The 22,019-nt window shown below is 39.2% G+C and overlaps 1 protein-coding gene across 1 annotated transcript in view; it reads right to left on the reverse strand.

Moving 5' to 3' along the window:
* Positions 1 to 15,196, reverse strand: part of PTPRQ (protein tyrosine phosphatase receptor type Q) — a 161,742-nt gene extending 146,546 nt beyond the window's left edge. The window contains exons 1-7 of the mRNA XM_030549449.1: positions 15,143 to 15,196; positions 14,596 to 14,707; positions 13,611 to 13,837; positions 10,888 to 10,957; positions 7,128 to 7,327; positions 5,133 to 5,382; positions 812 to 940 (exon numbers count right to left, since the gene is read on the reverse strand). Coding sequence (XP_030405309.1) covers positions 812 to 940; positions 5,133 to 5,382; positions 7,128 to 7,327; positions 10,888 to 10,957; positions 13,611 to 13,837; positions 14,596 to 14,707; positions 15,143 to 15,196 — 1,042 coding nt within the window. The remainder of the gene's footprint in view (positions 1 to 811; positions 941 to 5,132; positions 5,383 to 7,127; positions 7,328 to 10,887; positions 10,958 to 13,610; positions 13,838 to 14,595; positions 14,708 to 15,142) is intronic.
* Between the last annotated feature and the right edge of the window lie 6,823 nt (positions 15,197 to 22,019).

The following is a 22,019-nucleotide window of genomic DNA, read 5'->3' on the forward strand; positions in this document are numbered from 1 at the left end:
GGAAATCGCACCGGGGTCTGGGAGCAAACAGCTCATAGTTACTATACATAGGCCTGGTCTACACTTGGGGGTGGGGGTCGATCTAAGTTAAGTAACTTCGGCTACATGAATAATGTAGCTGAAGTCGATGTATTTAGACCTACTTACTGCAGTGTCTTCGCTGCAGTGAGGCGACTGCTGCTGCTCCCCCGTTGACTCCACCTGCGCCTCTCGTGGCGGTGGAGTACAGGAAACAAAGGAAGAGTGCTCGGGGGTCGATTTATCGCATCTAGACTAGACGCAATAAATCAACCCCTGCTGTATCAGTCGCTGCCTGCCAATCCAGCAAGTAGTGTAGATATACCCATAAAGTCCTTGGATTGGAGCCCAGAGTAGTGGGTGGGCCCAGGTTCCCCCACCAGCTGCTGGAAAAGTGGCAGAGGGCCTGGTCCTGGACTGGAAGACTGTCTGGAGCAGCATGAGGATAGCTGATCCCGCGGGACTTTGGTAGAGGAGGACTGTACAATGACCTGATTGGAGGCTGAGTCATGAAGAGGGAGCACTATGAGTCCTGGCAACCAAGGAGGGGCCACCGTGTGAGGAAAGGGGTGTTAGACTGGATGAGAGCTGATTTGCAAGACACAGCCATGAGGAGGCACTCTAGCAATGAGTGAACCCCATGACAAACATAGTTTTCACTGAGAAGTTATCAGAGAATTATTACCAAGCCTAATTTCATAAAAGGAAAGATTAGTGTTCAACTATCCATTTTTAGAATGTTAGGTGATGTAATTATTGAAAGAAAATTAGCCTAACAATGATAGACACTTACCAGACGGTCCATATAACTCAACTCTGTAACTAAACTTTCCTGTTACTATGGTTGGTGGTTCCCAAGACACTGAGAAGGACTTTCCGGTAATGTTGCCTTTGGCAAAATTCTGGGGTGGATCTTCTGGAACTAAAACAACATTGGGAAAAATGTATACACATATAATTCATATTAGGGTTTCCCAGAAGCATCATATAATATTCATATTAAATATAAAATAAGATCAGAAAAAGACATTAAAAACATCATGTAAATTGGAAAAGTAGGATTTCTATTAATATGAAATTTTCTTTCTGATTTAAATTTACTTCCTTTTAATTAAAGGGGGGGGAGTAGTTGGTAATTTATCTTGCAAGACAGCTACGAATGTGCAATTGAACCTGAAAAGGGAGAAGTATCAGAGACTCCATCAAGTCTAATAGGAATGTCGCAATTGCTATTGATTTTACAGTGAAAGGCACTCAGATTCTACGGTGATAGATAGTTTGATCAACAGGTAAGCAGTCTCTCTCTTTTCATACTCCAGGTCTCCTAAAACTAATTTGATGACCTTCAATACTGCCCAAAGCTCCAATCTTGCAAAAAAGCACATGAACAATGTTATTCATGTACTGCCATAACAATATCTCAGCCATTTTGCTGTTTGTGTACAGCTCAAACACCTCCGTTTTTTGGAACAAACCTGAGGTAAAAATGGTATTATTCAAAACAATGTCAATCACAGAAACAAAAAGACAACTCTCTCCTATTGAGCTAGTTGTCAAAATAAGAACAGCTGCCAATGAAAGAAAAGAGAGCTCCTGTCAATCCTGAAGAATTTCTTAGGTGCTACTCAGTGAAGATAACCAAGAATGATAAAGTAATCTTGCCAACTCTAATGGTATCAGCTACACTCACATATTATTCTTAAAATGTCAGGGTTTAAAAGGAATCAAGAGAGGCTGCAATTCTTTTTCATGGCCAAATCCTGTCACATAACTCATAGAAGTATTATTTGATTCCACTTGATCCCATCCTCAGTGACAAAATATGCAAGTGCTGGATTTTGCACAAGACATCTGGTAATAACTTTTAATTATAATACAGTCATGTCCAAAAATTTTAAACCCATAAATGAGTAGCAAAACAAAAAAGGAAATGGATTCTCAAATAGCACTGTAAGCAAGAAGAGCCCTGTCATTGCAAAGGATGGGCAAGGGGTTCAGCAGAGCTGGGATGAGTCAACTAGGAGGGGACTTGAATGGTTTCAGCAGCTGGGAATGAGTCCAAGGTGGGGTACTTGTCATTAAGAGTCATGTGGTCACCTTTGCCTCTGTGGCCACAGGAGATCCTGTGGCAGCAAATTAATGTAGTTTCACAGTGCATGTCGGAAGGGAGCAGGATTTAGAAGAGGCATGTAGGGATGACTGAAAGAGAGTAGCGCAGAGCCAGAGGATTCACAGCGCTCCAGCCTGCTGCATGTCACAGGAAGTTACTTAGGCTGCAGATTCCTCACCCTCAAATCACACTTCTCTGCAGAGCTTATCCCAGCTACTCAGCATTTGATCCTAAAAGAAAGCAGGAGAATTTGGCAGTTGACAGGTAGTTTGGGTGGCATCACATGCTAAGGTGGGAGGGTCAAGGCACTGGAGTAGGAGGTGGGGATTTCAGTAGCTTGAGGGAGGTGGCGTTATTTTGCTTGATGATGGAGAATGTGAAAAAGTTCTGGCAACTTTGAGGGTAACCATGAGTCAGTTGTGGGGTGGGGGAGGGTTTCAATGTCTGGATGAGAGGGCCAGGCTCTTTGCAATCAATGCAAAGCAGCACTCCTAAACCAAAATCCCTTGCAAAAAATAAACGGTATATCCAGGCACTTGCATGTATAAACATTGTTTTTTAAATACCCAGATTGAAGTTATAATATTGGATTTGCACTATAATCTGCATAGTTCAATACAAGCTTTAGCTTTTTTGTATTTGGAAAAATTTAAAATGTTTGTACAAATTTCTATTAAAGCTAAATCAAACATCAGAGAAGAAAAATCATGAGGAAAAAAGTTCATTTATCTATAATGTCCCCAGGAAAAACCCACAATCAGCACTCACTTCAGCCTGGAAACAAAATCCTGGCATGCCTTACACATGCATGTAAGGCCCCACAGCAGCATTTTTGGATGCACAGGAGAGTAAAACCAACAGAGACCCTATGTCCTAAGAATCCTCAACTTGTGTGTCACACTGGGCCTCTGAAGCTCAGTGAGGATTAAGTAATTTGGGCTGGCCCTAGATGTGGTCAGTGGATCTGTGCACATCAGAGATCCACTAGCCAAACTCTGCTTAGGGGAACAGAATGCCATCTACTAGTTCCTCCTCCACAGGGCCGGCTCCAGGCACCAGCGCAGCAAGCAGGTGCTTGGGGCGGCCAACACAAAGCGGCGACACATCTGGGTCTTCGGCAGCAATTTGGTGGCGGGTCCCAGAAGGACCCACTGCCAAAGAATGAAGCAGCGGCGGCAGTACAGCAGCTGCCGAAAAGCCGCTGGTGGTGGCTTTTTAAAAAAAATTTTCACCACTTGGGGCAGCAAAAATGCTGGAGCAGGCCCTGCTCCTCCAGACCTTACAATAACAGCTTCAACCAAGTTGCACAGACATCCTGGATCAGCTGGGACTGAGGATTCTATCCTTTCACCCTTGATATTCTTTTGCAGAGCAGAGCCCTTTTACTTGAGCTTTGCTTACGGCCAATACACCTGTCCTAGCACATTAACAGTTTGAAAACCTGAGAGAAAAAGTTGGATGACAGCTCTGAATCAGACTAGGAACTACACAGAACTTTATCCTAGTCAGAAGTAGATATTTAGGGTTCTTTATCTGTAACAAAACCATTCAAATATAGAATCATAGAATATCAGGGTTGGAAGGGACCTCAGGAGGTCATCTAGTCCAACCCCCTGCTCAAAGCAGGACCAATCCCCAGACAGATTTTTGCTCCATATCCCTAAATGCCACCCCCACCCCCCAAGGACTGAACTCACAACCCTGGGTTTAGCAGGCCAATGCTCAAAACACTGAGCTATAAAACCAAGTGGGGTTTAGCACCCTTAGCCAAAAGCCCCCCCACCTTAAGAACACCTGTCCCCATCCTCTTTCAATCCTATACAATATTAGGAAAGAGTCAGACCTCTTTTCGTCTGCAAATTAGTATGAATTCTGACATAGGAAAGAAGAGCCCAGAATTGCCAAACAGTGCTAGATAAAAGATTGCTGCACTATCCAACTGATGAACAGTCTTCGGCAACGTGCCAGTTAGCAGGCAATCTTGGTTTCCAACCCTGGCCCCCTGGTGACAGATCACTTGCAATGTATTGAGAGTCCTAGGATTCAATGGCTGGCTCTAGGACTGCCTTTCAAGCTGTGGATCCTTACAGCGGAACATTGGGAAAGGTTTCTCTCTCTTCCACACTATTTCTCTATAGCTGCAGGGAAATATGATTGACTGGCTGTGGGAAGTTGTGGACACTCCTGAACTACAGGAGTGCAGAAGTAGTGGCAGAACTTATGTGAGAACTAAGAATTAGATTTTGGGCTTTGGGCCTGCCTGGGACATGCTGAACACCTCCTCAGAGGTGCTGAGTATCCTCATTGGAATCCCAGCACTCAGTGTGATGCAGATGAAAAACAGGACAAATTACACCCAGCTCTCAGAAGTGGTGAGGAGAGAGCTTTACCAGGGATGCTAAGCAGAGTTTGGCTCAGGTACTGATGGCTCTTTACCACTTCTTAACATGAGCTTATTTACACGTTTGTATTTCATCCTGGCAACAAGCATCATAGCACATAGACCCATGTACACTACTACACTGTTCACCCTTTGAAATACTAAGTCTGCCATCTTTACCCACCTTTTCCTAGTCCAAGTTCTCCTATAGCTTCCTGCCATGAATTACATTTCTGTCGTGCTTTGTGCTATCCTCAGGTTTTCATAGATTTAAGAACCTACAGTATTTCCCTTCTCTTTTAGATAATCATACTTTGCTTTACTCTATTTCCCACAAAAACTCAACTCCCATCTACACTCTTTTCTACATTATATTGTATACTGTATGTACACATTCTATTGCTCTCATCTGGTGCAACTGATTAAGCATACCAGGAACTATAAAACAAATAATGTATGTATTGAAACACAGTCTGAGATCTAGTTGAAGACAGAATCACAGTCTAAAGCATCCTGCAATATAACCTGGAATCCCTTTGGTTTATATTTTAAAATAAATCTCAGAATTTAACATGTTGATTTTTCTCTGTAGTTAAAATTTTTTTCTCTGAAAGCAAAACATACCTGCTTCTGGTGTCCTGACAATTGTGCTGTCAATATAACCTGCTTCAGTGGTAACGGCAGAGACTTCAAAAAGATAAGTGGTGTATGGTCTAAGATGAGTCACAACAAAACTAATAGGTTCATTCCAGACAGAGCTCATTTGACTAGGTGCTACTGTACTTGGTGTAAACATAGCCCGTGAAGGAAATGTAGATTTGCCAAAAGTAGTTGAAGGGGTGGTAGTACTCCACAAAAATGATTCACTGTTTTCCTAGAAAGATTAAATATGAACCATGAAAAGTTAAACCTATTACTTAGCCATTTTGCATCAATCACTGCTGAACTATAGGTCTTTGCAATATCATACCTCTTTATATAGCTATAAAATGTGGACATTTTAAAATATTAACTAGTAGGATAAAAGTTACCTACAAACCCTAAGGCCAAAAATCAATGAAAGCCTTCGGCTTGCATTCAAGAGAAAAATTGAATGCAAAAAGGTTGGTAACTCGAGAAAGCTCAAATAATTTGATTTTCACAACACCAAAAAAGTAATCTGAAAAAGCTGATAAAAATAAACTAAATTTAAAAACTGTCATGCCAGATCAACAATGGTAAATGTGTAGACACAAAAATTACAAACACTGCATCTTTAAAACAAAATAGTTGAAAATTAGTTTTTCTTTCACTTGTCACCACGTAAATGCAGGTTATCATCTTCCTTCTGATGGCATCATTAACAGCGCAGGGGATGCAGCTCATTCCACTCCTTCAGGCCTGATTCTACATCACAAATTAACAAATACTAACAGTATCAAATATGGCTGAATAGAACCAAAAATCTGTTGTTGATGAAACATTGCAGATTTGGTTTCCAGTATTCAACCATTCTGTTCCATGAGTCTCCCAGTAATTGGCACAAATTAGTAACGTTCTACTATACTCTAAATCCAAATAGAGCTGATCGGCTAGAAAAGGTTGAACATGATCAGCAGCTATATAAGAGAATGTCAAGAAAAACCGAGATGCTGCAATAAGTGGTGCAAGTAATTTAATAGGTGGCACTCTTCCTTCTGAAATGGTACCAAACTAACTCATTTTGATGTTAGGAGGCTTTGTAATGCTGGAAATCCTCATTCAGATAAAATATGAACCGAAGGTCCTGACAATACGGAGTCATAAATGGCACTTCTCACAAGATCAAGGTATTCATCCTAGGCAAATTCCAACTCAGGCCATGTGGAGTCCTTGAAGTCACAGAAACTTTACCCAGACTAGATCTCTATTGGAAAATGGAATTTCTGACCCACTGGAAATTCCAAAATTTAGACATGTTTTCGTTCCAAATCAAAACAAAAAGTTTGAAACTTTAAATTTTTTATGTAACTGAAAATCCAAAAGATTTCAATTTGGAAATTTAGAAACATTTCAATAAATGTGAAAAAATGCATTTTGACTTTGTCATTTTGTTTCAACTTATATATGTATGTTTCAGTAATGGTTAATCATTTTATATATATGTTGAAATGAAATAAATATTGAAATTGTTTAGATTTTCATTCTGTTTAGCTAATGTTTAAAAGTTTAATTTTGACTTGAGAATAAATAAAAAATGTATATTTAATAATAATAATAATAATAATAATAATAAAGTCAAAATTAAACTTTTAAACGTCCAAACAAAATGAGAATCCAAACAATTTCAATATTTTTATATCAAAGATTTCATCAGAATCAACAAGTTTCTGTGAATCATTTTAATTTTGACTAAACTGCATTTTTCACTGGAAAACTGTTCTGTCAGAAAAAATTTGACCAGCTCTAGCTCAGAAAAAGATCTGTCTGTACCCAGTACGTCAGTTTGCAGAACCTAGACCTACAACCAATTATAAAATTAGAAACTGACCTGAACCATATCCCACAGGCCCCCAGATTTTGGAGGCGTTCAAAATGCAAATGTGGAACCACATTTCATCCCTTGAGTCCATCTCTAATTAAATTGTTTTTAACACTTACATTACATTCTGGTAGCCTCCCAGATAGAATGTCCTCCACTTTAACAGAAACATCTTTCACTACAATTCCACTTCTTGCATGTTTCACACTAATCTTGAAACTGGTTATCTTTCCATTTGGTTGCTGAGGCAGAAACCATATCAGATTTACAGCTGAATAATTTAAGGCCTCAACTGTGAGATTCACCACTTTACCGGGAGCTAAGAAACAAAACAAAACCAGTAATGCATACAATTCTTTGTAGCAATATGTGTATTTCAGAAGTAACATTTCTAATCTGAAATGACTTTCAAAATTCAATTAATCCTTCTTTATTCCTCTTTGTTCCAGATTCCTGTGCTATGGCTGCTTTCTCTATTTCTTGTTTCCAGGCATTAAAATCATTCATCACCATAATATCTCAGAGACAATTTTCAGATTTTAAAAGTTGTATGCTCTCTCCAAGTATGGTGGTTGGTTATTTTTCTTTTTAAAATATAAATTTGTACTAGTGCTCTCATAAAAACATTTTTGTCAATGGTTATTAAGGAAGGATCGTCCCTATTAGCAAAATATTGAATATATTTCCTCTGTCCCTTTAGGGGTACATCTACATAAAAGAGTTGGGCTTGTGGGGCTTGCGCTATGGTGTAAAAAGAGCTGTGTAGACGTTGCAGCTTGGTCTGGAGCTTAGACTCTGAAACCCACCCCTTCCCTAGGTTGCCGAGCCTGAGCTCCAGCCCAAACCACTATGTTGACACAGCTATTTTAAGTACCATACCACAAGCCTGAGTCTGCTAATCCAGGCTCTGGGAGTCGCTGCCACTCACTCTGTAGACATAACCTAAAAGATTCTTCCAGTCCAATGAATTTCAAAGGACTGGAAAAAGATACTTCCATATTGTTTCTATTTCTAGCTTTCAAATGATAAAACTTTACACTAGGCAACAGAGTCAGCCTCCCTTTCTCAATCTCTCCTATTGGAGCTGTTCCACTTTGTATAAATAATTCAACATACTTTGGGCCACAAAGAGATTGACTCTATTGTCCAGTGGTTAGGTCACTCACCTGAAATCTGGGACACCTGGGCTCCCTCCCTACACCAATGAATAATTATTTAAACAAAGTGGAACAGCTCCAACAGGAGAGCTTGACAACAGAATAACCTATTGGTTATGGCCCTCCCCCAGGATGTGGGAGAAGTGGGGTCAACTCCCTTTTCTGGATCAGGGAGAGCATGGACTTGAATTGGGTCTCCCAGCGATCTTGCATCTTAGGTGAGTGCTCTAACCACGAAACCTTCTCAACAAAAGTTATATTGAAACTGCCACTTTCACAGCAAAAGTTTTAGGTTTGACTTTGATGAATTAGCATTTTCTAATTGAAAAACTGTTTTTTCTGAAAAAAAACCCCAAATCCAGCAATTGCTTCTGCAACTGAGATCCGGCAAACTGCTGCAACTGAATGAACTGGTTTGAGAGGTTTGGGGATGTGTGTCTTTTGGGGGGATGGGTAAGTGTGCGGTATAACCAGTCAAATGGTAAATCAGTGCTCTGAGGCAGAAGGTAGATTTTAAAAATGTGATTTCATCCCTCCTGATGAATTATCCTTATAAAATTACTTTTAATTTAAATTTTAAAATAGATTAATCTAAACTAGTAAATTGAACCATTCTACTTCAGAGAATAATAATGAAAAATACTGATTGGGAAACCTCAACATTTTGGTAAATTAAAAACGGTTCCCTTAATATTTGGATTTATACTATATTTTCTCAAGTATCAGAGGGGTAGCCGTGTTAGTCTGGATCTGTAAAAGCAGCAAAGAATCCTGTGGCACCTTATAGACTAACAGACGTTTTGGAGCATGAGCTTTCGTGGGTGAATACCCACTTCCTCAGATGCATCTGAGGAAGTGGGTATTCACCCATGAAAGCTCATGCTCCAAAACGTCTGTTAGTCTATAAGGTGCCACAGGATTCTTTGCTGCTTTTACTATATTTTCTGTATTTGTTTGATTAATCATTTCCCAATACAGGATGGTATGTTACCAAGAAATAATTTTCTTTGTATCAATAGCAGTTTGATGTGTCCATTGGGTCAGCAAATCAATTCGCACTATAAGGAAATGGAATATTGCATATCCTTATCTAGACTCAAATAGGACCTCAAAAGGTTCAAGTTCTTGAGTGAGTCAAGTAAACATCCAGAGGTACAGAGGACTATCTGAAATGCCATACCTAAGGTTCAGATCCAGATTGCATAAACTAAAATATTGTGTTGAAAAATGAGTTTATTTAAATAAATATATTCATATTCAACATTATAGAAAATCTCCCATAACTAATAAGGGACAGGTCCTCCAAGCCTCCTGCTTAAGTGCTTTGTTGAATAGGGGCTTTATTTCTGGATTTTCTTTCTACCTCTCCATACTACTCCTTTCCAGACAATGTCTCCTGTCGTGATTAGTATTCATGAATCAAAAACTTGCAACAGCAAGTCTTTAACTATTCAAGCAATTTATATCCAAAATAAACTTTCGTATTTTAGGTACAAAAATATAACAAGTTTATTATCCTCTTAGTGGTGGTAATTATGATGTTGTTTTTTTAACTCTCAGAGCTGTGATACTTAAAAAGAGAACCAAAATTACAAATGCAGTTGCTTGGAGCTTTCTTTTCTTCATTATTTCAGCTAGAACTATACTGAGGATTTCTATTTTAAATGAATCATATGTAAGTAGAATTGTGCAAACAATTTCTGAGAAGCAGTAATGCCTTTATAGGGCAAAATGGTGTATCTTGGCCCTCTGTTAAACTTAAATACAGTATGCTAATTACAATATTATGTTTGCACGCAATTATTTGCAAAAGGAAAAGCAGCAGTTCTGTACCGCTCCATTTAGAAAGTTCTCATTTATGGGGGGGTTTCCTAGATGATAATTTATCTCAGAACATTTAAATGTTCCATCCTTAAGAATCAAACCACAAAATGCTTAGCATCTTTCACTGACTTCAGTGGGTGCTGGGGTGCTCAGCACTCAGTATGCAGAAAACTCCTGCTGAAATTAATGGGAATTCCATGCATAGAGAGTGAAATTCACTCTTTGCAAAGGACTAGCAAAAGGCGTATCACCACTTAAATCGCACCTAAGCTCTCAAAATGAGCCTTATGCTAGCTCTCGGCATAGAGATGAATTTCTACCAGAGTGTTTGTAGGATAAGGACCCCATAATGTAAATTAATAACAATCATAGACTTAGAATGTTATGAAAAATTAGTAAAACGTCAGATGTTCTCAGTCAGATTCTAATTTCAGGTATGCATTATAACTGAGCTTTTGGTGTCAGCATTAAGAGGCAACACAGTAAGAAACACTGTGTATTATATTTGTTAGAAGCTGGGCTTGGTGCAAGGGGGCTATTCCTGACTCTATTGCAGTGGGCAATAGCTGGTGGGTTTATTTAGTATCTGATCAGCTATCTCTGTCTTGATTTCCTCCAACTCATCTGCATAGGGAGATGTGTGGAGCCTTGCAGAGCTGGGATTCACAGCACATAATGAACGAGGACCGCATGCACTAGGGCACCCTAAATCCTGCCTCTGCCAGGCATGGCAAAATGGCACCATTTCCACTGCACGTGAGTCCCTCTGTAGCCACAATGAAAGGATCAGGATTTGCTCCTCAGTGTATCTGAATTTTTGATTCTATTACTTTAAAAGAAAAATTCAGAGACAATTTATAAGAATACATTGGATTGATGGAAGCTTTACTGAAATTACCACTTTCTGCAGTTTGAAAGAGAAAAGGATCACTAAATACTCCAATGCCAGCACTGTTCTCAGCAGCAACCTACAATAAACCGAAACAGTCACATTAGAGAGTTCACATAATATATAGTGTCAATAGCCATGCATATATATAGTATAAGCTGTACATGTTGAATGACAATTATACAAATGAATTTTCCTTTTTTCAGCTGCAATTGTTTAATTTACACTGAACTTTTAATGGATAAATATTAAATACAATAATTCTCAACCAATGATATTCACTCAAAAAAGGCTCTTTACACATTCATCTACATTTTCTTTTTAGAAGCATATGGATCTCCCAGCAATTCTCATGCAACAGTATGGACTCACCATCTGAATGGCTGACAAGACTGCAGCTTTATTATAACAAATATGAAAAATCTCTACGCTAGCTGACAAAATTTCTGGCAACAGTAAGTGAAGAACACTCAGTTTGTCCATAACACCTACTTCTGTTGGGGAACGCCAACAGATTCGTTGTCTCCCCACAACAAATCCCAAACCCAAAATTGGGTCACCAGAATGTTTCAAAGGGTCATGCGGCAGTTCCTGTGGCTCCTGTCCCACGGGGCTGGCTGGGTTCACCTCCCTGCTCCAGGCACTGCAACCTCTGGTCCAAGCGCTACTCAGGTATAGCCCAGTCATCATGATGATGGGAGTATGGGCAGGCCAAATTTGAGTGAGTGGCACTGCAAGCCCATGAGCCAGGTCACAAGTCCAATTACACAAATTTGGTCCAGTCGGGGGGCAGGGCCAAACCTGAGCAGCACTGCAAATCCAGAGACTGCAAGGCCCAGAGCATAGAGTCAAGCCCAGCCAGCCCCACAGTACAGGAGCTGCAGGAACCACCACTGTGGGATGAGTGTGGACAGGACCCAAGCCCCCTGAGGGGGAGGATCTGCCCAAAACCACCTCAAGACCTCCACCCCCAGACTATTTACTGGGTCACAACAGGCCATAAACATTTACAAATGGGTCCTGAGTCCAAAAAGGTTGAGAACCACTGAAGTAGAAGACAGGACCATTAAAGCTCAGGGCGAAGAAAACAATAGCATTTTGCAATTTTCCTAGGCAAGTTACATGTACGAAGTAGGAAATGGAATGTGCAAGAATTTTAATAATTATAATGAATAGAACAGATTAAAATTATTATGCTGTTTGGAATTTTATACTGAAACTCCACCCCTATCTGTTCAACTTTGTCAGGGCAGTTTTCCCTGGTTAGGGCCTAAGCAAATGGTATATTCTCTATTAATAGCTGAACCTTTGCTTTTCTGTACCACACATATACTGACTTTTATCCATATGGTCATCAGTACCAAGAGTCACACAAGGAGCTTTCACACAATGCAAGGCATAACTAAATAAGCCATATTTCAGTTTTTTACTGTATAATGTGCGAGTACAAATTCTGAAAGGAAATTTGTGCACTGTGTTACTCACAATCTGAAATTATAAGATATTTATACAGCCCTGAGTCTGTGTGAAACTGCAGCACAAGAAGGCATACAAGTCTAACTTCTTATTTGCTCAAAAAAGCCTCCTCATAAAAATGAGCATTTTCCTCTTGCTACAAATGTTGGCAAGGGAATTGTATATAATTTCTGGCCATTTCACCTCTAGTCATTCATTATTGAGAAGTTAAAGAAGATTTTTTGAAAACATATATCAAAAGAATGCCTGATCTCAATATACTCAGCCTGCATATACTGTACCTATGGAAATGCATTTATTGATTATCTGCACAAATCCAGAAAGCAAGCACACAATTTTAACAGCAAGGAAATACAAGAGTAATGAAGTAACTTCCATTTTGGAATATATCACAAAGTAAATCATTATGGCTGAAAGAAATTGGGGTAAAGTTTTCAAAATAACTCATCTGACTTAGCAGCCTGAGTCCCAGTGAAATTCAGTGCTTAAATCACTATTGAAAATGGGACTTCTCTCCGTCAGAGAAATTTTGACAGAGCAATATTCCATCAGGCCAATTTTGCCAGAATATTGTTTTGAAAGACAACTGGAAAAAATCAAGTGCCAACAATGTCACATTACAACATCTTCAGAAGGAAGCATTTCAATTTGTCATTTTGAAATATTTTATTTTATATTATGTACACTCTATATTTATCATAATACAATGTTTAAAGTAAAAATGGAAAGTATAAGTTTTGATTTTTGTCAAAACAAAACATATTCATCAACCCAAAACCATTTTTATTTTTAATATTCCTCTGTAGAGAATTCAGAAGTTTTGTGGGTTTTTCTGATTCAGAACAAAGCCAGAATTTTAAACCTCAAAATCCTTACAAAACAGAATTTCTGTCCTCTAGACAGCTCTTCTCCCACTTTTGATATTTTTGAACATTTACCTCTGAGTTACTGTTCCACATAATATGTTATGTCAAACAGGATGTTAAAAGAAGAAATCACATTTTAGTGGACTTCGAGATGATAATTATTTTAACGGTTGCTGTAATTAAAGAGAAGTACTGTGGTAAATAAAAAGAACTGGGCATTGTGTTTTACTACACAACTTAACAAGTAATTAGTAGGCTGGTTAGGAAAGTACTATATGTGCCTAAAATAGTTTCATATTCTTTACTTTACTTTACATTTACTTTAATCTCAGATATTGTATAATACACCCAGAATTCGAAGTACAAAAGCTATGTCATTAATATTGTTACCTTAATTTCATAAGTTGTTCCAGGGTTAAGACTGGTGAGAAGAACTTCCAAACTATCTGGTTTTGTTGTTACTTGGGTATAAGTTGTTTGCATCCATGGGCAGACCTCCTTATATTTAACAATATAGGATATAATCCTCCCATTTGGATGTGGCGGTACATTCCAAGAGAGCAGAATTCCTGCAGATCCTACTTTTTCACCGGCAAGGAACACCGGGGGTCCTGGATCTGCAAAAAGAACATTCTTCAACTAAATTATCAGATAACAATTCATATATCTTCACAGTTAATGCATACAAATAAAGCATTTTTCAGCATAGACTTCTGAAGTGCTTAAAGACTAATGTGCTCATAAATATGAAGCTTTTTTCTCCCTAGAACAGTATTTCAAAAGCTGATTAAATGCTTTTTTGGAACACCAGGAACATTCTTTTATAAGAATGTAAAAAATGGAATGCTCAAAATCTTCACAGACAAAATAGAGTTTGATGCCAGATATTTTTCCAGTTTTAAGAGAGATTTTTATAGCTTGCTCAGTTTCAGGATTCTTCACCTAAAACTACAAAGAAATCTGTGCCACTGTTTTAGGAAATGTGTTTGCTACTAGTATACTTTTTAAAATAAATCATATCAAATGAAGATGTCTATATGTATAGTTTGAAATGTGTAAAGTACATAATATACAAATAAGAGCAAATACTTCCATAACTATCCATTAGGATTAATAAAACTTTTAATCATAACCAGATTCTTCTTAAAAACAACTTTTAGAGGAACTTCAATTTTCTTCTAGACCACTCAGGTATACATGATGATGGTTTAAAGACAACAAATAACTGTCTAATATTTTCATGCAAAAATAGCAATACCAGGGTCAAACTCATTACTGACTGTAACCTATAAAGAAATATTGTATATATTTTAAGCAGCAAATCAAGCAATTATTTACCAGGAATGGGCAAAATGTGATGTCATAATTAACTCACAGGTTACGTTAGTTGTCACTGTTCTACTGACTGGTGAACTGTATGCTGAAGAAGAAACTGAAGAAACTGTCGCATTATATGTTGTTCCAGGAGTAACGCTAGAAAAATCAGCCTAAAATATCAAATTAATCCATATAAGTCTTTTGCCAAGATAAGTACAAACAGATAATACAATTTTAAACATTATATAAGGTGACATGACATAATACACATTACAGCAATAAAAACACTACATCACATATGTTTGCTGCAATATAGCATTTTGTAATTGTATTTAAGTTATCTTCTATAAGACTTGAATAACATACAATATTAAAAAACAACAAAATTAACAGTAAAAAAAAATTCTGTAAAAAAAAATTGTCTATCATAGGGTACCATCATGGTAATATTTAAGTGCACGTGAAGCATTAGAAAGTCCTGCTCTTCTGAGGGAAGAAATAAAAAAATATTATAAAGATCCCTGAAAAACTTTCAAGTTTCCAACATCTATCTTATCTTTTGAAATAAACATCACGCCTTAATAGTAAGCATTTATACAAAATACCTGTGTCTCTGCAGTTCCAATTAAAAACAAAAGCAAAAGAACCAGAAACGTCATTATTATTATTATATTTTTTCAGACAGTAGAATCAAAAAGTGCTCCTACTTCTTTTTGATGGCTTAACAGGGAAATGTTGCCTGCATTAATGATTTAAGGCTAGATCTTCCTGGCAAGTACACAATTAATGAGCCTGTATTACTCAATAGCTCTGCCCTTCCTTTGTTAAACTATTCATGAACTCTTGGATGACTGGCTGTAGGTTTATAGTAGACATAAAAAAAAAGTATTATAACCGTTGTTAAGGTAACAAACCACAGATGTTGAAATTTCCTCTCACAAATTTGGCATTAGAACTTTTGTATTCTAATCTATGTTAAAAAGCTAAAGAAGCAAGCTTCATGGTTGGTCAGTTCTGCAAAGAATTTTCCCATCAGCACAGTGCATAAACAAAAGTTGGCTATTCAAGTACTACAATAAAAACACATACCCGATACTCCCCACCTCCAAGTTCTAGGATAGTAACAAAGCCGTGACCAGGAATAAGATCCACATGAAACCTTTCCACACGTCCATAAGGTAGTCTCCAATTCAGTGAGAAGGAATGTGATGAAATATTGAAGGCTTTAAGACCCTCTGGCTTTGCAGGTTCTGAAAGTGAATTACAAATTAAGAACAGATTAACACAAACAAGGCTATAATTTCAACAAAATTATATTACTGGTTACAATAGATAATAAAGATTATCCGTCCCTGTCATCGGAGGTATTTAAGACAAACATCTGTCAAGGATGGTCAAGATACACTTGGTCCTGCCTCAGGGGATTGGACTAGATGATCTATGGAGGTCCCTTTCAGCCCTAAATTTCTCTGATTCAGTGAAGATGTCCATCTAGAGTTATATCTGGTTTACTCACTATATAAGGGCCTGATCCTGCCCTCACTGCAGTCAATGGCAGAACACCTGCTGAATTCAATGAGAGCATGATTAGGGTCTATCATTTTATTAAAATCATTAAAGAACTCAAAGGGCCAAATGCTACAGTACTCACCAAGCAAAACTCTCATTGACTTTAGTGGGATATGGTCCAAAATCACCAAACAGCTTCTTGTCCCAGTTCATTGTTAAAATATATGAATGGCACATTAATAAGGCCCTGTTTCAGCACTCAATCTCTATTCAGGAAGCACTAATGCATGTGCTTAACTTTATATGTGTGCTAAAGTCCCAACAATAACATCACAGTTAAATTCAAGCCAGTTCTACATGGCTTCCTGAATAAGGATGAATGTAAGCATAGACTCATAGACTCTAGGACTGCAAGGGACCTCGAGAGGTCATCGAGTCCAGTCCCCTGCCCTCATGGCAGGACCAAATACTGTCTAGACCATCCCTGATAGACATTTATCTAACCTACTCTCAGATATCTCCAGAGATGGAGATTCCACAACCTCCCTAGGCAATTTATTCCAGTGTTTAACTACCCTGACAGTTAGGAACTTTTTCCTAATGTCCAACCTAAATCTCCCTTGCTGCAGTTTAAGCCCATGGCTTCTTGTTCTATCATTAGAGGCTAAGGTGAACACGTTTTCTCCCTCCTCCTGATGACACCCTTTTAGATACCTGAAAACTGCTATCATGTCCCCTCTCAGCCTTCTCTTTTCCAAACTAAATAAACCCAATTCTTTCAGGCTTCCTTCATAGGTCATGTTCTCAAGACCTTTAATCATTCTTGTTGCTCTTCTCTGGACCCTCTCCAATTTCTCCACATCTTTCTTGAAATGCGGTGCCCAGAACTGAACACAATACTCCAGCTGAGGCCTAACCAGCGCAGAGTAGAGTGGAAGAATGACTTCTCGTGTCTTGTTTACAACACACCTGTTAATGCATCCCAGAATCACGTTTGCTTTTTTTGCAACAGTATCACATGTGTCTAAATGCTTTGCTGAATTGGGGACAAAGGGCTCATCCAGCAAAGTTGCTTAATCTTACACATGCTGACAATGGATAGATAGATAGTGAAGTAATATGCTGAGAACATATTTACCTAGTCCCTCTGCATGATCAGACTGTTTAAATATCTCTGCTGGAATGAACCCTAAAAGGAGCACTGTCACTGGAGCGCTGAAATAGCCATATTTCACATTTTGTTCTGCTTCTTATCATAATGTTAATATTTCTTTATAACTCTTCAAATACTGAGGAGTCAAATAACGGCATGCAGTTCTGTTTGTTTCAGTTAAGCCCCCAAAATCTGGATGCTTAATTTAAACGTATCTTCTCCCTACAACCCCTCTTCTTTTACTGCACCTGGGTCTCCCTCTCTACTCCCTTTTTGAAATCTCGTTTCACCTTCACTCCCTTCCTTCTTTTCCTCCCTCTGTCTTATATTTAAATCATTCTTTGCTCCCCTTCAGACTCAAAGTTGAATCAGTCAGTTTTCTTTAGCAGGTCATTAAGAGTCATCCTCCTACTTGATAAGAGAAGTGCTCTTGCCCATGTGCATCCTTCTGCATTCCTCCTCCGCTCCTTTCTGTAATCTTGGAGTATCCTCAACTGAAAGATCTCCTTTGCACAGGTCACAGAGCAAGTCCACTCATTACCACCTTGACAAATGTGCCACTACCCTAGCACTCATTCTGCTGAATCACTCATTCATACATAATGTTATTTCACAGCTCGATTAGAGCAATTCCCCCCTTTCAAGCCTCCCAGTATCGCTCATATCCCAACTCCATGCTGTGCAGAGTGCTACATCATGCCACATCACACACTCCAACATATCACATTACTCCTGTCACAAAAGATCTCCACTGGTTCCTCATCCACCACAAAATTACTCTTATAACCTTCAATGCCCACCATGATCACAGCCCCTCTAATTCGCCTTACCCACTTCCCTGTTCTCTGTCAATTCTGTCTCAGTTCCTATTCCCTTTTCTCCTCTGTTGAAGACTATTCTTTTGTTCCTGCCATGCTCAATATCTAGAACCTTCTACCCATTCCCCTTTGCCTCACAGAGTCTCCAAATGGAGGTCAAAATGCTGCAGACAGCAAGCTCCCAACCATTTTCCCAACACTGACATGTTGAATGCTGGGCAGATGCATACAGTGGGCAGGGGAACTCTTCCCTTTCCAGGTCATGCAGTAATTGCAGAGCCACTTCACGGAGGCTATTCCAGTTTTGTCAGCAGACATTTTACACAGTTCCAACTAATGTAGTGGACAGGATGATCTACCGCAGGGATAGGCAACCTATGGCACGCGTGCCAAAGGAGGCAGGCGAGCTGATTTTCAGTGGCACTCTCACAGCCCAGGTCCTGGCCACCGGTCTGGGGGGCTCTGCATTTTAATTTAATTTTAAATGAAGCTTCTTAAACATTTTAAAAAACTTATTTACTTTACATACAACAGTAGTTTAGTTATATATTATAGACTTATAGAAAGAGGCCTTCTAAAACGTTAAAATGTATTACTGGCACGCAAAACCTTAGATTAGAGTGAAAAAATGAAGACTCGGCACACCACTTCTGAAAGGTTGCCGACCCCTGATCTACCGCATGGCAAATCCTGTCTTTTCCCCCTAAACTCCTACTCTCTGCACACTGATGCAAAGAGAAGTCAGGACCTAGGCTCCCTCACACAGAGGGAATGCACTCTTTACCTGCCCTCCTGTCCCACACATACACACAACCTGCCTCTTCTCCTTTCTCCTGCAAAACAAAATTGCAATGGTCAAACTCCAGAGGACCTGTGCATGGCCATGGAGCAGGGGGCTAGATTTGCCCTTGAATGAATAACTCCTTATACGTCAATATAACCTATTGGCCTACTTTCCCCGCTTCCTAAGTACCCCTAAATTAGCCAATAGGAAGTACAGTTAAGGTCCAAAGTCCAGGCATCTATCTTTGCTTGGGATTCATAGCTGTGAACTCTCTCTTGGAGCTAGAATGGGGGACACTCAGGTTCAGTTCCTCCTTTTGCCTAATGTAGAGCTGTGATTGGAACTTCAGTTTTCTACCTCTTAGATGAGTGCCTTGACAAGTGGGCTATAGAATCAATCTCAAGTTCTCTCTGGTCCAATGCATATTTAATTATTTGTACATAGTGCAATGGCTTCAAAAGGAATGAGTGTGAGAGCTCCACCTCACTATCCCGTAGTCCAATGGTTAGAGCATTCACCTGAGGGGTGGAAACCCCAAATTCAAATCTCTGCCCTGTGCTCTGAGATATCTACTGGATCAAGCCCTTCAGGCAAAGGAGGTGGGGGAATGCATTGTTTGAGTACAGGGCCGCCCAGAGGATTTAGGGGGCCTGGGGCAAAGCAATATCGGGGGCCCCTTCCATAAAAAACAGTTGCAATACTGTAGAATGCTATATTCTCGTGGGGGGACCCTGTGGGGCCCGGGGAAAATTGCCCCACTTGCCGCCCCCTCCCCACTGGGGCAGCTCTGTTTGAGTATCCTGCTGGTGCTTAAGTGTGAGATATGCAACCGGGTGCCTAAACCGAGGCAGCTGTGTGTATGACCACTGCCAAAAACTTAGGACTGTAGGGATTTTAGGCACTTCCAGGATTCAGCAGCAGCTAAGCATGGGTTTCAAAGATCTCAGCGATGCCTAATGTGGCAGCTGGATGCCAAAGTCCTTTTGTTTATCTGGCTCATGAGTAACTTTCCACATAAAAGTGATCTCGTTGAATGAAGTGGGACTACTCCCATGCCTAAAAGCTACTCACATGCCTAAGGGTTTGCAGAATTGGAGCTTCTGTTTGGAAAAACAATGAGCCATGTCATCATCCTAACCTAAACCTCCTATGGATTAATGTAAAAAAGTCATTGGTCCATGAAAGCTATTAAATACTTTTCTGACTATGCATAGATTGAACCTTACAAGAAACATAACTAGCAAAGGGTTATACTGAACAGAAACAAAACTCTGAGACCACATATGGAATGTATGTTAATCAGATTTGTGGGCAGAAACTTTCATATAAGTAAGAGACACTTTCTAAGCCATTACTAGTGCCCTGAAAGAGCATGGAAAATAGGCCAGTAGGTTAAGCCAATGGATAAAAGAGAGGCAAGCAAAGGTGAATTTGTTTACACAATCTGTAATAATTTTCTCTGATCAGTGTTGATTTTCCTTCAAGAAAGGAAAATCAACACATCCGATAATTCTTCAAGGTATGTCTACGCTACAATTAAAAACCTGTGGCTGGCCCATGCCAGTTGACTCAGGCTCGCAGGGCTTGGCCTAAGGGCTATTTAACTGTGATGTAGACGACCAGGCTCAGGCTGAGGCACAGGCTCTAGGACCCTGTGAAGTGGGAAGGTGCCAGAAATCAGGCTGCAGTTCGAGCCCAAATAGCTACACTGCAATTAAACAGTCCTTTAGCCAGACCACCTGCCCCCTTGCAAGCCTAAATCAGCTGGCATAGGCCAGCTGCAGGTTTCTAATTGCAGCATAGACATACCCTTAGGCTGCTCTCTGATCAACATGCTGTCTTCTGTGAACCCCATTCTTAGTACCTAACTCTTCCTATACACTGTATAGGGAGCCTAGGCCTTCTAACTCAAGGCTATGGATTTCACTGGGTGACAAGTCACCTAAAAGTTAGATACGGCATCAGAGTTGCCATGCCTAAGTCCCTTTGTGTATCTGGGCTACATATGTTTAAGTGTTTGCAGGATCAGGGCTGTCAAATGCTTTCTACCTTCCCCTTTTACCATTGGTAGACTTCCATCACATCATATTATATCTGGCTTAAAAACTGGGACAATTAATGTATTGCTGTGCAAATGGAGAAAACAGTTAGGAATAATTAATTATAAGAGTAATTAATTATACCTAAGAGTAATCAAATCAAAATTAGGAGTAAAGGAAATAAATCAGAAGTATCTTGAAATTGTGAATTTTGAAAATTCCTGTGTCAGTTCTCTGATAACAATCTAGCTTGTTACAGCCAAAGAGATAAAGAATGAGACAGTTCCTATATCCTGTCTCAGCTGTTAGGTGAATAATTACTGTGAGACATGATTGCCTTGTAGCTGACCCTCTGAATACAAATTTCTCCCATCCATGCACAAGGAGGCATAAGGGCCTTTTATCATGTTCTTTTCAACAAATGTTTGATTTTAGTGCTTTATTACTCAAAAATTAAAATGGAATATCATTTCAGTGCTGCATATGGAAGTTTATCAGATGGTTGCATTAAAATCAGTTACAGTAAAATTAATATCAAATTCATTCCCAATGATTATTCCAAACTATTGGTAAAGAATGAAAACAGAGATTACTACCTGTTGTGTAAAAAACAAAGTATTCTTCCCCAAAAAGACCAAAAATAGTAAAATGGAAAGCCTGGTTTGGACATGAGTGAAACCACAAAAGTTCTATTGTTTCTGGTTATCACACAAACAATATGTAGCTGTATGGGACTCCTCTTTATTGGACCCGCTTTTGAAAATCATGTTCTTTTCATTAGTGCATGACAAACTGAGAAATGCAGGCAACAGATACTCTGCAGTGTGTTAATTCAGTGCTCATAATTAAATCAAGACTACACAGAACGAAAGGCGACCTGAGAGGAGAAAAAAATCAGAAATATGTCTGAACTGGAACTTCTCTCCTTAAAAACTCTGCCTGGATTACAGTAACAGGGAAGACTACCATGGGCACCAATCCAACACATATATGCTTAACTTTACCCACTAACTTCGGTGGGATAACTCACAGTGCATAAAATTAAGCATGGCCCTAAGGGTGCAGGGTCAGGACTCAGTGTGTTAGAAAATCTAATCACAGATTAAAATTTGTATTTTTAAAAATCTACAAAAAGTAACATAACTGATCCACTCAGGGAGTCACTGTGAGTACTATGCG

The sequence above is a fragment of the Gopherus evgoodei genome, chromosome 1 (assembly GCF_007399415.2).
Source record: "Gopherus evgoodei ecotype Sinaloan lineage chromosome 1, rGopEvg1_v1.p, whole genome shotgun sequence".
Lineage (NCBI taxonomy): Eukaryota > Metazoa > Chordata > Testudines > Testudinidae > Gopherus > Gopherus evgoodei.